This window comes from Saccopteryx bilineata, chromosome 2 (genome assembly GCF_036850765.1).
Source record: "Saccopteryx bilineata isolate mSacBil1 chromosome 2, mSacBil1_pri_phased_curated, whole genome shotgun sequence".
Classification (NCBI taxonomy): domain Eukaryota; kingdom Metazoa; phylum Chordata; class Mammalia; order Chiroptera; family Emballonuridae; genus Saccopteryx; species Saccopteryx bilineata.
The window spans coordinates 46919510-46932899 of record NC_089491.1 but is presented as its reverse complement, the minus strand read 5'-3'; the positions used below and the strand labels follow the sequence as shown (position 1 = coordinate 46932899).

The 13390-nt window shown below is 44.7% G+C and overlaps 1 protein-coding gene across 4 annotated transcripts in view; it reads right to left on the bottom strand.

Annotated features, from left to right (window-relative positions):
* The window catches only part of TLE1 (TLE family member 1, transcriptional corepressor), a 90668-nt gene that overhangs the window by 15458 nt on the left and 61820 nt on the right, over nt 1-13390 (bottom strand). For 2 of the 4 annotated variants that reach the window (XM_066257024.1, XM_066257026.1), the window contains exons 10-14: nt 11134-11187; nt 10485-10637; nt 8669-8813; nt 7484-7674; nt 6026-6102 (exon numbers count right to left, since the gene is read on the bottom strand). In XM_066257024.1, coding sequence (XP_066113121.1) covers nt 6026-6102; nt 7484-7674; nt 8669-8813; nt 10485-10637; nt 11134-11187 — 620 coding nt within the window. The remainder of the gene's footprint in view (nt 1-6025; nt 6103-7483; nt 7675-8668; nt 8814-10484; nt 10638-11133; nt 11188-13390) is intronic. The other 2 variants (XM_066257025.1, XM_066257029.1) reach the window with 1 other exon arrangement.

Genomic DNA, 13390 nt, shown 5'->3' with positions numbered 1-13390 from the left:
AGAGACTGCTGGGCCACAAGTGAGAGAGACAGCAGTTTAAAATGGAGCCATTTCAAAGCTCAAATTAAAAAATTGTAGCCAAGAGTCCCACCACTACAGGCAAACAGCATTATCTACACAAGAACTGTGCAAACTACACTTGTATCTGATAAGCATCATTTTGAAGAAGAGAAGAGGGAGAGAAGGGAGGGACAATTGTCCAGCAGCTAAACATATCTCACATCAAAAGAAGGGGCCTCACATGTCAACATAATCTCAAGAAATCAGCTCCACATTCCCAGATCATCAAAGGGTAGAAAAACAGAAGTTAAACTAAACCCACATGGTGAGAATAAAGCACAAAACAGGCGTGCTACTTTCGGTATTTAATAGACAAAAACACCCAAATGTCATAACAGGTAAAAAAGAGGGCTAAATTAATTTTCCAATCCACCAAGTAAACCAGCTGTGGAATCTAGACATGGTCAACATAGGACTCAGAAGCAAACTCGGGGGGGCGGGGATGCTGGCCACTGAAGTGTCGTCTTGGCTAGAAACCAGGGGTGGCCTCTCTTCTCTGCTGCAAAACATGTTTTCCTAAGAGGCAATTTTACTCCAAACATAGTTAACATTTTCTTTTCACTTTAGGCTCCGAATACTAAAAGGTACTATAAAGATTTATTTAAACACTAAACAAGTGGGTGGAAGATGTCTCAATTACATGTCTAGCATTAAAACACAGGGTGAAGGAACCTGGAACTAAGCTGGAATCTTATGCCAAACTATTATTAGTCCGAGTTATCACTGGTCTTTAGGTGCTACTACGGGAGGCAGGTGGAGCACAGCCCCGGTACTTATGGAGAAAAGCAGTGCTCCAGGGCTAGACAAAATCTTGGGGGAGTGGGAGGAAGAAGGCCTAAAGTATGACAAAGAGATGTCACCCTGACTAAACTTCCAAATTTCTCTCATCAGTGATGCCGGCCAAGTAATACTAAATAAATCTCACATCGAGGGTTTGGAAACAAGTAGTCAGGACTTACTAGTTATAAACCAAGCACCACTTAACTCTAAGATGCAAAACGCTCATTTCCTTTGGGAAGGCTGACTGGAAACAAGTAGTCAGGACTTACTAGTTATAAACCAAGCACCACTTAACTCTAAGATGCAAAACGCTCATTTCCTTTGGGAAGGCTGACTACCGGGGTCTCCACAGTCCTGGGCTCATCTCCCACCCGGTCAAGGCAGCCGACATTTGCTCGCTGGGTGTCTATGCTCAAAGGAGCCTCTAGTGGGGAAGAAGCAGGCAGAAATGACATATAGACATGAATTTACTGGAGGCCAAAGTGTGACAAAGTGTCACGAGATGTCGCAAGGTGCTACTGGAGAGAAATCATGTAAGGGAAGTCATCAGCACGGCCTCCTGAAGAAGGCAGCGACTACAGCGGTCTCTGAACAGAAAACACTGCTCCGGGAAGAGGAGAAGGCTGGGGAGAAGGAGCCATTCGGAGCGAGGGAGGAACCAAGGAGGAAGTGGCTGTTCCGTCAGGCCGGGGCACAAGATACAAACACAGACATGAGCCTGGAAAAGCAGGCTAGAGTGACAGTGCCACAAGGGCCTTGGATACCACAGCAGGGCCGACGTGCAGCTTCTGAAGACCTCCGAGGAAGAAATGGATCAGACCAGATAAAATACTTTAGAAAGGGAAGACTCATCAAGGGTTCTAATGACAAAACGGGCATAAAATAAGCGAGGATTTTAACAAATTAAAAGGCTGGGTAAAATGGGAGTTAAATAAAGAAGAAACAAAGGCTGAAGTTTGGGCTGAGATGTCAAAGAGATTGAGAACTATGCCTTCAACAAAGATGGAGAACTCAGGAGGACTGGTGGGAGAGAGAAAACGACCATGTCAACTGCGAAACCCGACTGGAGATCAGAGATGACTTTAACATCAAAATCAAGTAGCCTGACCGGATGGTGGCACAGTGGATAGAGCGTTGGACTGGGATGCAGAGGACCCAGGTTCGAGACCCTGAAGTTGCCAGCTTGAGCCCAAGGTCGCTGGCTCCAGCAAGGGGTTACTCGGTCTGCTGAAGGCCCGTGGGTCAAGGCACATATGGGAAAGCAATCAATGAACAATTAAGGTGTCGCAATGCGCAACGAAAAACTAATGATTGATGCCTCTCATCTCTCTGTCCCTGTCTATCCCTTTCTCTGACTCTCTCTCTGTCTCTGTAAAAAAAAAAAAAAAAAAAAAAAAAAAAAAATCAAGTACAGAATAGTGAAGTGATTCATCTTGCTCCAGCCCACTAAGATAAAAAGAATGTAGGCCACAGGGCCTTTTGAATATGCTGGTTCCTCCACCTAGAGTTTTATGTCTTGCTCCTATGGGGTTAATGAGCTCAGAAAACACTTCTGAGAATTCTTCCTTGACCCTCACCCCAACCCCCACCATGGGACTAGCCTGTCACAAGCTTTCATAGAAGAGTTCCTCTCTGTCACAGCTCTTAAGTCAGTTATAATTAGGCATTTTCTGTGTGTGATTATTTGATTAATGTTGTCTCTCCATCACTAGGCTGTAAGCTGCCAATAGGGTCCCCTATGCCTATGCAGCAAGTCCTGATGAAATCTGTGGAAGACAGGACAGGAAGGAGGGGACTGTAGACTTTAGTGAGCAGATGGTACAGGAACCTGAAATCACATCCTACAAGATAGGGCAGAAGCATGGACGTAGTCAGCCAGGAGAGACGCCTCGTGGCAGATGGTGGTCTCCAAACATATCTGAAGAGCTGTCGTGGGGATGATGGATGAGCGGCACTCTGTGTGGTCTCAGGGGGTAGAGGAAAAAATCAGGATTGATGGGTAAAAGTTCCAGGGAGACAGATCTCAGATCAAGGGCTGGAAGAGTGTTCACACAGCTGGAGAAAATAGACTGCTCCAGGCGGCACTGAGGCCCCGTCCCTAGACCATCCCTAGACACGCCTGGTCAGAGGTGCACGGCCACTTGGTGAGGCTACCCGGAGAAGACTTGAGCCCCCAATGATCACTTACACTGGAGGCATTTCAAGGTACCTCCAGCTCCAACGTTACTCGTCTGGCTGTACTACTTTTAGGAGGCAGTCATCCATTTGCACATGATTCCCCAAGCTCCCTGTGTTGGGAGCGTATCTCATTCTGTTCCCAACAACCTACCCTCTCTGCCCCCTTTCCCTGTGGGCTCATTCCTTCCTGCATAAGCTTCAGTTTTCAGTGTGTCAGTCTCACCACAGGAAGCCCTGCCATTCCTAATTTTGGTCAGTCTTTACCACTGTCTTCACAGCACTTATCACTGATCAAAACCATAACTAAAGTAGTCATTGTTCCTGTAAGGTCTCCACCATTATCTGTGGGCCCCCCAGGCAGGGAGGTGAATGTTCTCTTGCCTGGAGCATGCCCAGCACCCAGCACTAGGCTTGCCACCCAATTCTCACGCAAACATCCTTGAATAGCCATCCAAATATTTTGCTTGGTATTTCTCAGAGAATGACACTTGCAAAGCCTTTCTCACTTTGTTCATCCAACTCAGAACATACTGATTTGTGACCTTTCTCTTAAGTGTCTCAGACCAGTGCTGTTTAAAGTGAGGTCTGCAGACATTTGCCATTATACACTCATGGGAAAGGTTTGTACAACCACAGTCAGTTCATGACTCTTGCACTAAAAAACTGGGATAATTTGTACCCCGCACCACCACCTACCCATTCACCTGTGTTGTATGTAACAAGACTATCAATCTGCAGTACTAGGAAAAAACTGGTCTGTCATCACCACTGCTTGCGAGGCACTGCCTCAGGCAGCATTACTTCACTAACCGGTGAGAACAGTTACTAATTAATGGATTGATGTGGGAGTGAGCCTGGAGAACCCAGATCCTGGCGAAGGGAAGTTCATTTTGCCCTCTGACATTAACTCCATCCTGCTCACATCCTATGCTCACACCTCACACTTGAAAGAGAATCCTAAAATAATACATTTTAATAGTTTTAGACAGCAATGACTGCTCAGAGCCAGAGACCAACAGCCAATGGCCACTTGACTGAGGGGAAGGAGAAAAAAGCACCCTCTCACAACTTTGTCACTGAGCCCACTGTCCTTGTCCCACTGTCATATCCTATTTATGCTGCTGTGAACACAAACCCAAGGTGCTCACAAGCCAAGCACATGAACATTTTGGCTCTAAAACATGACACCAGTAGTTGCTCACCGAAGGTTTAAACTTGTGTCTAATCACATTATTAACACATACAACACTGAATACAAACACCCTCAACACTGTATACAAACACATGCCACACACAAACACAATGATAAGGAACTGGGTCTCTGTTAACCGTCCCCTGCACACCAGCTGTAAGGACCAACACTGTAGTTCAGAGCTCTGCCCACATTCCCACTCAAGGACCTCACATACCCCATTCAAAGTAGGGTCTTGGCAGCGGGGCACACCTCCAGCCAAAGACTCTGAAACGGGCTTTCTTTCATGGTTGGCTGAATTTAGCGTTATTGGCCCATTCTTTCTCCAAAGAGTCATAGTGACTATTAATTACTGCCTTTTATTATTATTTAATCATTGCCCTTTATCAACTCACCAGGCAGCAGGCCACACCACAGATACTCTGTTAGCAAACACATAAAAGAAAACCCGTAAGTGCCAAGGCCCATCCTGGGCTGGCCGCGGGCAGCACACCCAAGAGCACACACAGCAGAACAGTTCATGGGCATCTAATCGGAAGGAACCTACCAGCTAAGTCAGCATTTGCAACACTGTCCCACTCTGCAACCCTGCTCTTCCCTGGGCCTAGATGTCACCTTCAATCTACCAGTCCCTAGGGTAGAGGAAAGCCTCATATCATCATCATCATCATCATCATCATCATCAATCCAACTACTAAGAAGTAGATACTATAATGCACGAAATTTGCAGTAAGAGAATTTGGCTTTCCGAAGAGCAGGTGATGGGAATAAAGAATTCCATTTTTCCTCATGCTCCTGGTTTTGCTGAAACAAGGCTCCAATCAGAATCAAACAAAGATGACCAGGCAGTTGAATGGACCACTTAAAATCATGCAGTAATAATGTTGGCTTTCAACTTTAATTTATGTTTCCCTTATAAACACACAAAGATAAAGGGTAGAACAGAAATAAACTGAAATCCCATGACATGTATCCCTATTTAGAAAAATCAAACAGTATCAAACTTTCTGCTCTCTTCTATCCCAGGGAAATGCAGAGAACTTGCTGGGAAGTAAGACATATTTCAATTTTGCCTCATACAAAAATTGAGAACTTCAGGAATTCTTTGAAATCACATTTCTAGTGCCTAACATTATAAGAAACAAATGATTTCAACTGACTCTGGAGGAATAACCAACAAGGTTTTTCGAATGCTGAACGCTCTTTTTGCCCTTGAATCTATCCTTCATGCCTTCCCACAGAGCTGCTCTGCTTTTCCTAATTCCGGATGCCTCAGAGCAAGGTGCTCAGCAAAACTCTGCTTGGAGGCCAACATATCCTTTGCACAACTCCCTTTTCCACCAAAAGAAGGAAAAGGTAGCACTGAGCTGGGTACAGAGACAACACGTCTCTAATTTCTGAGATGTCGAGAGTTCGTGACAGCTCACTGCCCACAACACAGTCCTGCCGAAAATCCCCTGCAGCGACCCTCTAACCACAGAGTGGGCAGAGCCGCTTTCTGAAGAAGGCTCAAGGGAGGAGGGCCAACCGCACCTGGTTCTTGCAGCCCTCCTCGCCCTGCCTCCCAGTTTCTCGCCAGAAATAACTAAATGCATGAGCTCACCCACAGTGAGAAGACAGAGGCATGACACCTACAAGGTGCTTATTTATAGCAAGTGTTAACACTCCCCAGGAAAAGACACTAGAAATCTCCTTGGAAACGCCCAGGCCTGTGCTCCCTTTGGAATTCTAGTCTGCTAATACCCATGACTAAGTTACCGCCTTGAAAATAAAACCCTTGAAAATAAAACCGAGGAGGGAGAGAGAGGTACTTACGGTTTCCCCCCAGGGATTCCTGCCAAGTTGGGAGGGATCGTAGGTACTCGCATGTGAGGGGGAGGATCAAACCCAACCTAGAAACAAAGTAAGGCATCTCAGACTCGGATTATACAGGGGAGGCACTTTGTGAACATTTCTATAGACTCCTCACTGGAAACTCATAGATTCCCAAAGCAACATAAACAGGAACATGTGCTAGCATTTTCCAAAGTAAATATTATAATACAAGAAGGAATACAACCACCTCTAACTACTACAGGGCATACTTCTTTTTGGGGAGGTGGAATGGAGTGTGATCTCTTGTGCACTATGAACCAGCCTCTCATGGTTAACACTTCCTGTGAACTTAGGTCATTCTGCTTGTCCAAGCAAGCACACAGAGCAGTATGCTGTCTCAGCCAGCATTTCTCAGCCCGGCCACTATCGACACTGTGGGCCAGATAGTTCTCTGTTGGCGGCTGTCCTGCAGAAGGAAGGATGTTTAGCAGCATCCTTGGACGCTACCCTCTAAGTTCCAAAGCATCCTCCAGTTGTGACAATCAAAGTATCTTTAGACATTACCGAATGTCCCTAGCAGGCAAAATCTCCCCCACTGGTGTGAGTTAATCCTTAAGGATTCATACATGGTTTTGCACCTTAATGACAGTACCTAGTCCCTCAATTGCCCACTTGGCTTTAAACTATCCTGCCCCCCACTGCAGTGCCTTCCCTCCTAGTGCAACATAAAGGAAGAACCAATAAACTTGACTCTCACTCCAAGTTACTGGCAGTAATGTTATTTTACGAGGGGAGAGGAGAGAAATGCACATGACAGACTTCAAACAACCATGAGAAAATAGTTACAGACTTTTATTTGCTATGGGTTATCATCTATCCCCATTTACTGATACAGTCAAGGGTCCCACATTCAGTTTTGCCCGTCACATGCAGTCCTGCGTCTTCCTGGTCAAAAACGAGCCGTTCACACAGCGGCAGAGGGACAACGCACCCTGGGATTTCAGTCCCTCTTTGTGTTTCCGCCTGCTGCACTTAGATCACTTCTTACACCTAAGCCACACTTTGGGGTATAAACTAATACAGGCATGGAAAAATAAGTTATGACTTCTCAAGTATTTTCTCCTAAGAATTAAAGGGGAAAAAAAAACCCTCAAGAAAATGAATGAAAAGGCTTCTGTGAGCTACTTGAGTCATTTCATCGCCTTCCAAAAAAAAATAACTACTTTAGTGGGAGAAAACCAGATGTCCCCTGAACCGCTAACGTGGCTCCTAAACACTGCCTTTTTCATCCACAAACACAGGAAAGCAAGGAGCGTTCGGCCATAACTGAATGAAGTGGCAAGTGGATGAACACAAGACGAAGGTGGGCACTGTGAGGACACTGAGTCTTTGTTTCCGAGGCATGGGGGCTGCCACCCAGGCCCACATCTGGCTCTCTGAGCTCCCACAGCCACTTACCATAGGGGGTCGCCCATAGGCCACCACTGCAGCCGCGGCGGCCGCAGCGCTCATCTGCGGGGACATGTTGTGAAGGCTAGCATAGGCGGCCCCAGGGCTGGTCAGCTCGCCGTTCATGCCCGCGTGGGGCACCATCCCGAATGGGGCTGGGTACGGGCCGGGCACTGCCAGTGGCGTCCTCAGGCCGGCTGCTGCAAGAAAGCACAAGCCACACATGACTCAACTGTCCACTCAGATCCGGCTGGAGGGCCATTCAGTAGGGGAAGGAAAAGGAGAGGAGGCTGGGGGCTGGTTAATCACCTTCAGTTTGTACAAAGGATCCCTTCTTCCCCAGAGCTCAACCTGCCTCTGGGAAAGAACAGACCCCAGGGGACCGCTGCCCACACATTTCCTCCTTGGTGGCCCTGGGTAGCCAGGGGGAATTTAAGCAGCAGGACTGCACCCAATTCATGCAACGCAAACTGAGGCACAGACATTCCCTGATCACCTGACTTAACTCAAAAGGTGTTCTTGATAAAATCCAAGCTTTCTCCTTCAGTCCGAACTTTCCATTCCCTGGGACCAACTCCAAATACAAACCCGATCCTGGATTTACGTAACCAGAGCACGGGTTTGGAAGGAATATTCTGGTGCCTCTTTTCCTTCTGGGCACTGGATGTTACTTTTTCTTTCCCAGGGAGGAAGGTCAAGTTGAAAATCAGGAGTTTATTCACAGGCTGGAGTCCCAGTGAAACTCTCCCAATGTCTGCTGAAGGAGAGGGAGAGGTCTCTGATTCCTGACGGGCCGGCAGAAAACCAGCCAATTAAATAAGCAAGAAACACACTTGGGCCGGCCAGACAGGCTGTTTCAGTCAATATTAGCAAACTCAAAACACACAATGATAGTTTGGGAAGGAGCTTATATTCAGAATAATTATCAGAAATGTTATTGAAGTCCCTTGGATTTGGATTATTTGGAAATGAAAGAAAACCAAATGTAAACAGTTGGAGATTGAACAGGGTGCAGCTGCTGAAACCCAGGGATGAGCGTCTGTTTCTTATCATGGCTTTTCAGAGATTAGGAAGGAGGGAGGCAGGAGGTAAGAACATTTCACGTTCACGGGGAAATTGCGTCACAACATGAACAGATGACGAATCGAGCTGAGAAGGGAAAAACAAGACAAAGCACCAGAGGCGATGCCCTACCCGCTTGGTTAACGAGGGGGTCCATGGCTGGAGGCTTGCCGAGGCCTGGCCGGAGTCCTGGAGTGGTGCTGGTGCCCGGCGTTGGCATGTCGCTCCGAGGCGTCGGTGTGCTGGATTTCAGAACAGGCGTGCTGGCTTTTTCATGCTGGTATCATTAAACAAATTAAATGAGTATTATTTTTAATCCAAGCCATATTACACAATTTATCACAACAGCAGCTGGGACACTGGGCACCTTCTAGCTACTCCCTCAGCCAATTTTCATAAATCCACACAATGTTGACAGCATTAAATTGTGAGCGAGAAATGTTGACCTTTCCTCTTCCTGCCAGAATTAAAACGCTAGCTAAAGACAGAGAACACAATCACACTTCTTTCTCCGCAGATTTTATTTTAAAAAGTATTTTTCCATCAGGCTTGTGGACTTTGGCTGTAGGCCAAGTTAGAAGGATGACCATCCAAAGGAAAGCTTCTGGTCACTCAGAAACAAATGCCTGTTCACCAAGAATGTCAGAGGGAAGACCTCTTTTCCAATCTTGCCTTTAAAGGCAGTAGGAATGAGACTAATGGTGAGAGACAGCAAAGCTGCTGATTTTAAGAAACATAAACCAGCATCCCTCGATTTGTGCCATCAGTGTGTTTGAGAGATGTGCCTAAAACGAACAGAGAGCCCTTTGGAGTTAAGCACCATTGCCCACTTGCCTGTATCACCAGTGTGGACCCCTAGTACAGAAGTCAAGACTACAGCAGGGTTATAGAGCATCTCCTTGTGCTTCTCAACCTTTCACTGAGACGTGCTTCGGTGCAGTAGGGAAGAACTCGGGCTAGAGAGACACCCAGCTCTGTCTGGCTTTGAACTGGACGGGCTATATAAACTGGCAAGTTCCTCAGGCTTCCCTCCCCATCAGTGAAATGGCATAATAAGTACAGACAAGTGTAAGGATTAGTGGCCAGGTTCTTATAGCTCAGTTAGTGTGAGGTAAAGGATGACACGCTCCACAGTGTTTGCTGAATGACTGAAAGGAAACGGGCTCTGTGGCATGCCCTTCCTCTACCCAGGAGGCAGGAACCTATGGCTCGCAAGCCAGGTGTGGCTCTTTTGATGGCTGCATCTGGCTCACAGAAAATCTTTAATAAAAAAAATAATAATAATGTTAAAAATATAAAACATTCTCATGTATTACAATCCATTAATTTCCTACCGCTCATGTTCATGGTTGCGGCTGGCTAGAGCCAAGCACAGCTGTCCTCTGGGACAACACCAAATTTTTATTGGATAATGCATAACGTACACGGGTCGTTGTATGGCTCTCACGGAATTATATTTTAAAATATGTGGCGTTCATGGCTCTCTCAGCCAAAAAGGTTCCCGACCCCTGCTCTACCAGTTCCGGGCTTCCCCCAGTGCTGCCATGTGTACATCACCGAACTGACCAGCAGCCTGATCACAACGTGCCCCTACAGGGTGGTTCAGTCAAAACCAGGTAAAAACAGACAGCTTAAGAAAACGAGGGCTTCTCAGGACCTAAGAGGTTTGAACCATTTGCTAACTGGGAAGTTTCTGAGAGCCTGTGCTAGGAACATATCCCCCAAGTAGGAAGGTAACAGACAGGGAAGCTTCTCTCTAATCATGGCTCAAAAGAGACAAATGAGGGGAAAAGTAACCCTGTATGGGAACAAATAACAGAAGAATGAGTGTCACTTCTGACCACTTAAACATATTCTCAATCAGTAAAAACCCTACATGTCAAATACATTAGGGTCCACAAAGAAAACTCAACTGATAAATAGGCAAGTGAGAGTTCTTATTACCTACCAAGCTCATTTCTTTGGATTTCAAAGAAGTGGAACTTCCCGAGGAGGCTGTCGACGCGGGGCTGCTGGAAGCATCTTTCTTTAGCAGGCGGGTTTTGTCTATCCCGTTTTCCCTGGGTGAGTGGGCAGGGCTTGCTCTTGGAGAAGAAGGGTCCTCAACAAGCAGAAGCAAAGTTTCCATGATTTTGCTTACAAGGGACAGGTCTTTCCCTTACACACTCCTATTTCCACACTAATTGTTTAAAGTAAAGGAAATGCTGAAAGTCCTTCAGATTTAGGGGACACGAGGGCCTGCGCACTGACACTGTTTAAATTAAAAGGATGGTGTTTGCAAATACACTCAGATTAGATACCATAAAGAAAAAAAAAAATCTAAGAACACTCATATCCCTCTTCATGCTTATTACTTTGCCCAGAGGGCACAGGAAGAAAATGAGCACCAGAAACCCAATTCAGGAATCCAAAATAATGAAGGAAACAGATTTTCTTTTTTAAAGAAAAAAAAAAAGTTCAAGTCAGAGCATTATTGTTCCATCCATGAACAATCATTGAGTTCTTAATGTATAAAGGTGCAAGACACCAGCATACTGTGGGCTCCACTTTTTTCCTCACAAGTCAATCTGAACATAAGTGATAAAGAGAATGGTTACCTCATTAGACACATCCACAACTAAATTGTCATCGCTTTTGTCACCATCGCTGTCCTGGGGGGAAAAATGTTTTAACACCATTTATTAAAGGGTTGAGGCCCAGTTAAACTTCTATTCTATAGTTCTTGGTATCCGGCAGACTATAAAAATACCTGAGATATGCCTACAGGCTCCTTTCCAGATGCCAGCCCCAGCAATTAATCCCCCTTCTCCCCTTCTTATCTGACCCGAGGCTACACAAAGTCCCGGGCAGGAATTCTGTTGCAATAGCATACCAGTTATATAATCAGCTGCAGTGGAGGCTTGGCACATAGTAAGGGCTCAATAAGTGTTTGCAAGCTGAATCTCCCTTCTAATATGAAATTCGCATTGTATCAGAGGTCTTTTCCCATTGGATTTCAAATTAAGAACATAATTTCATGTCACTGCTTTTATGTGTATCACCTTGAAGATAGCCAACAAATCTGATGTTCATAGACACTTAATAATTATATAGACAAACTCAAACCATGTTCCCATGGGATGACTGATGACTGCAAAAAATAAAACAAAGCAAACAAAAAACTAAAAACAACAAAGCTAGTTACTGACTGGAATAACATACCAAGATCTGACCTCATGTTAAGAATAAACGTCTTTAGCAATCAGCTTGGAATATTTTTGGAGACGGAAGGAACAGGCAGGATGGCAGGATCTGGAGGGGACCACCAGCCTGTGGCAGGGCTTTCTCGCTTTCTTGTCTCTTCATAAAGTCAGACAGTTTGGTAATCAGAGGAAACTCCAAGGTTGCACTGAGTTTGAAAAAGCTTCAGAGAACTGTCCAATTTGATGATGTGATCAGTCCTACAAGTTTGAGGCTAGCTGATAAAGAATACTTAACTTTCTTAGCCAAAAGACCTGGTGTTCTTTAGTGCCCTGGTTGGCAAACTGCGGCTCTTCGGCCCCATGAGTGTGGCTCTTCCACAAAATACCACATGCAGGCACTACCTCAATAAGGAATGTACCTACCTATATAGTTTAAGTTTAAAAAGTTTGGCTCTGGCTCTCAAAAGAAATTTCAATCATTGTACTGTTGATATTTGGCTCTGTTGACTAATGAGTTTGCCGACCACTGCTAGTGCAAAGTGATACGATGACCATATGGAAAAAGTAGGTATTGCCATGGGTCCTATTTCTCAGAAAGAAGTAGGCCAGTGGTTTATAATCTAACCAGTCCTTTCACTGATGTCATTGTTAATTAATGATATACAAATAATTTTTGAAAAGTATTATTACAGTGCAAATATTAACCACATTGGCCTTCTGTGGGATACAAGTCCAGCCTAGAAATTACACTAAAAAAAAACGTTTTGCCCTCTGATTGCATTTATTGGCTTGACACTGGTTAACAAAATTATACAGGTTTCAAGTATACAATACTATAAAACGACATCTGTACGCTGTATTGTGTGTTCACTACCCCAAGTCGAGTCTCCTACCACCATTTATCCCCTCCAACACATTACCTTGCATTTTAACCCTTTGAGTACAAGCATTCATTACGTCCTCGTGCCTCCTCAACATCAGATAACAAAAATTTTTATTTTAAAAATGTGTAAGGCAACATTAAAAAAAAGCAAATGTATGTTCTTGTTTCCATAAGTTGATTATCAAACAAACATGATTTAAGTTAATAAAACTGTAAATGGAACTAATTTTATTTTTTGGAAAAAAAAAAAACTCACTCCCGGGGGTCAGAGAGCATGAAAAAACTCACTATTCAAAGGGGTAAAGTCACATCTTAGGGTTTTTTTTTTCCTTTATTTATATACACACACACACACACACACACACACACACACACACACACAAACACGGTCTACCAGAAAGTTCTGTCTGTTTTTGGAATAAAACAAAATACAAATTTTTCTTACCGTCAATCAACTTTATTAAATAATATATTTCCGCACCACTCCTATCTTCCGAATATGGTCCAAAATGGTTTGCTGAGCTGAATTAAGCCTTTCTGCGATCTCCGATGTTGTCAGAAAAGGATCTTGCTCCAACATGGTCTTAACAACATCGTCTTTGATAAAAGATGGTTGCCCAGAACGTGGCTTATCAGAAAGGTCGAAATCACCTGTTTTGAATTTTTCAAACCATCTTCTGCATGTCCTATCAGAAACTGTACCTTCACCAAACACTTTCAATAAACTTCTACATGCTTCTGTAGCATTTCTTCCTTGTTGAAATTCATACACAATACAGTGGCGTAAAT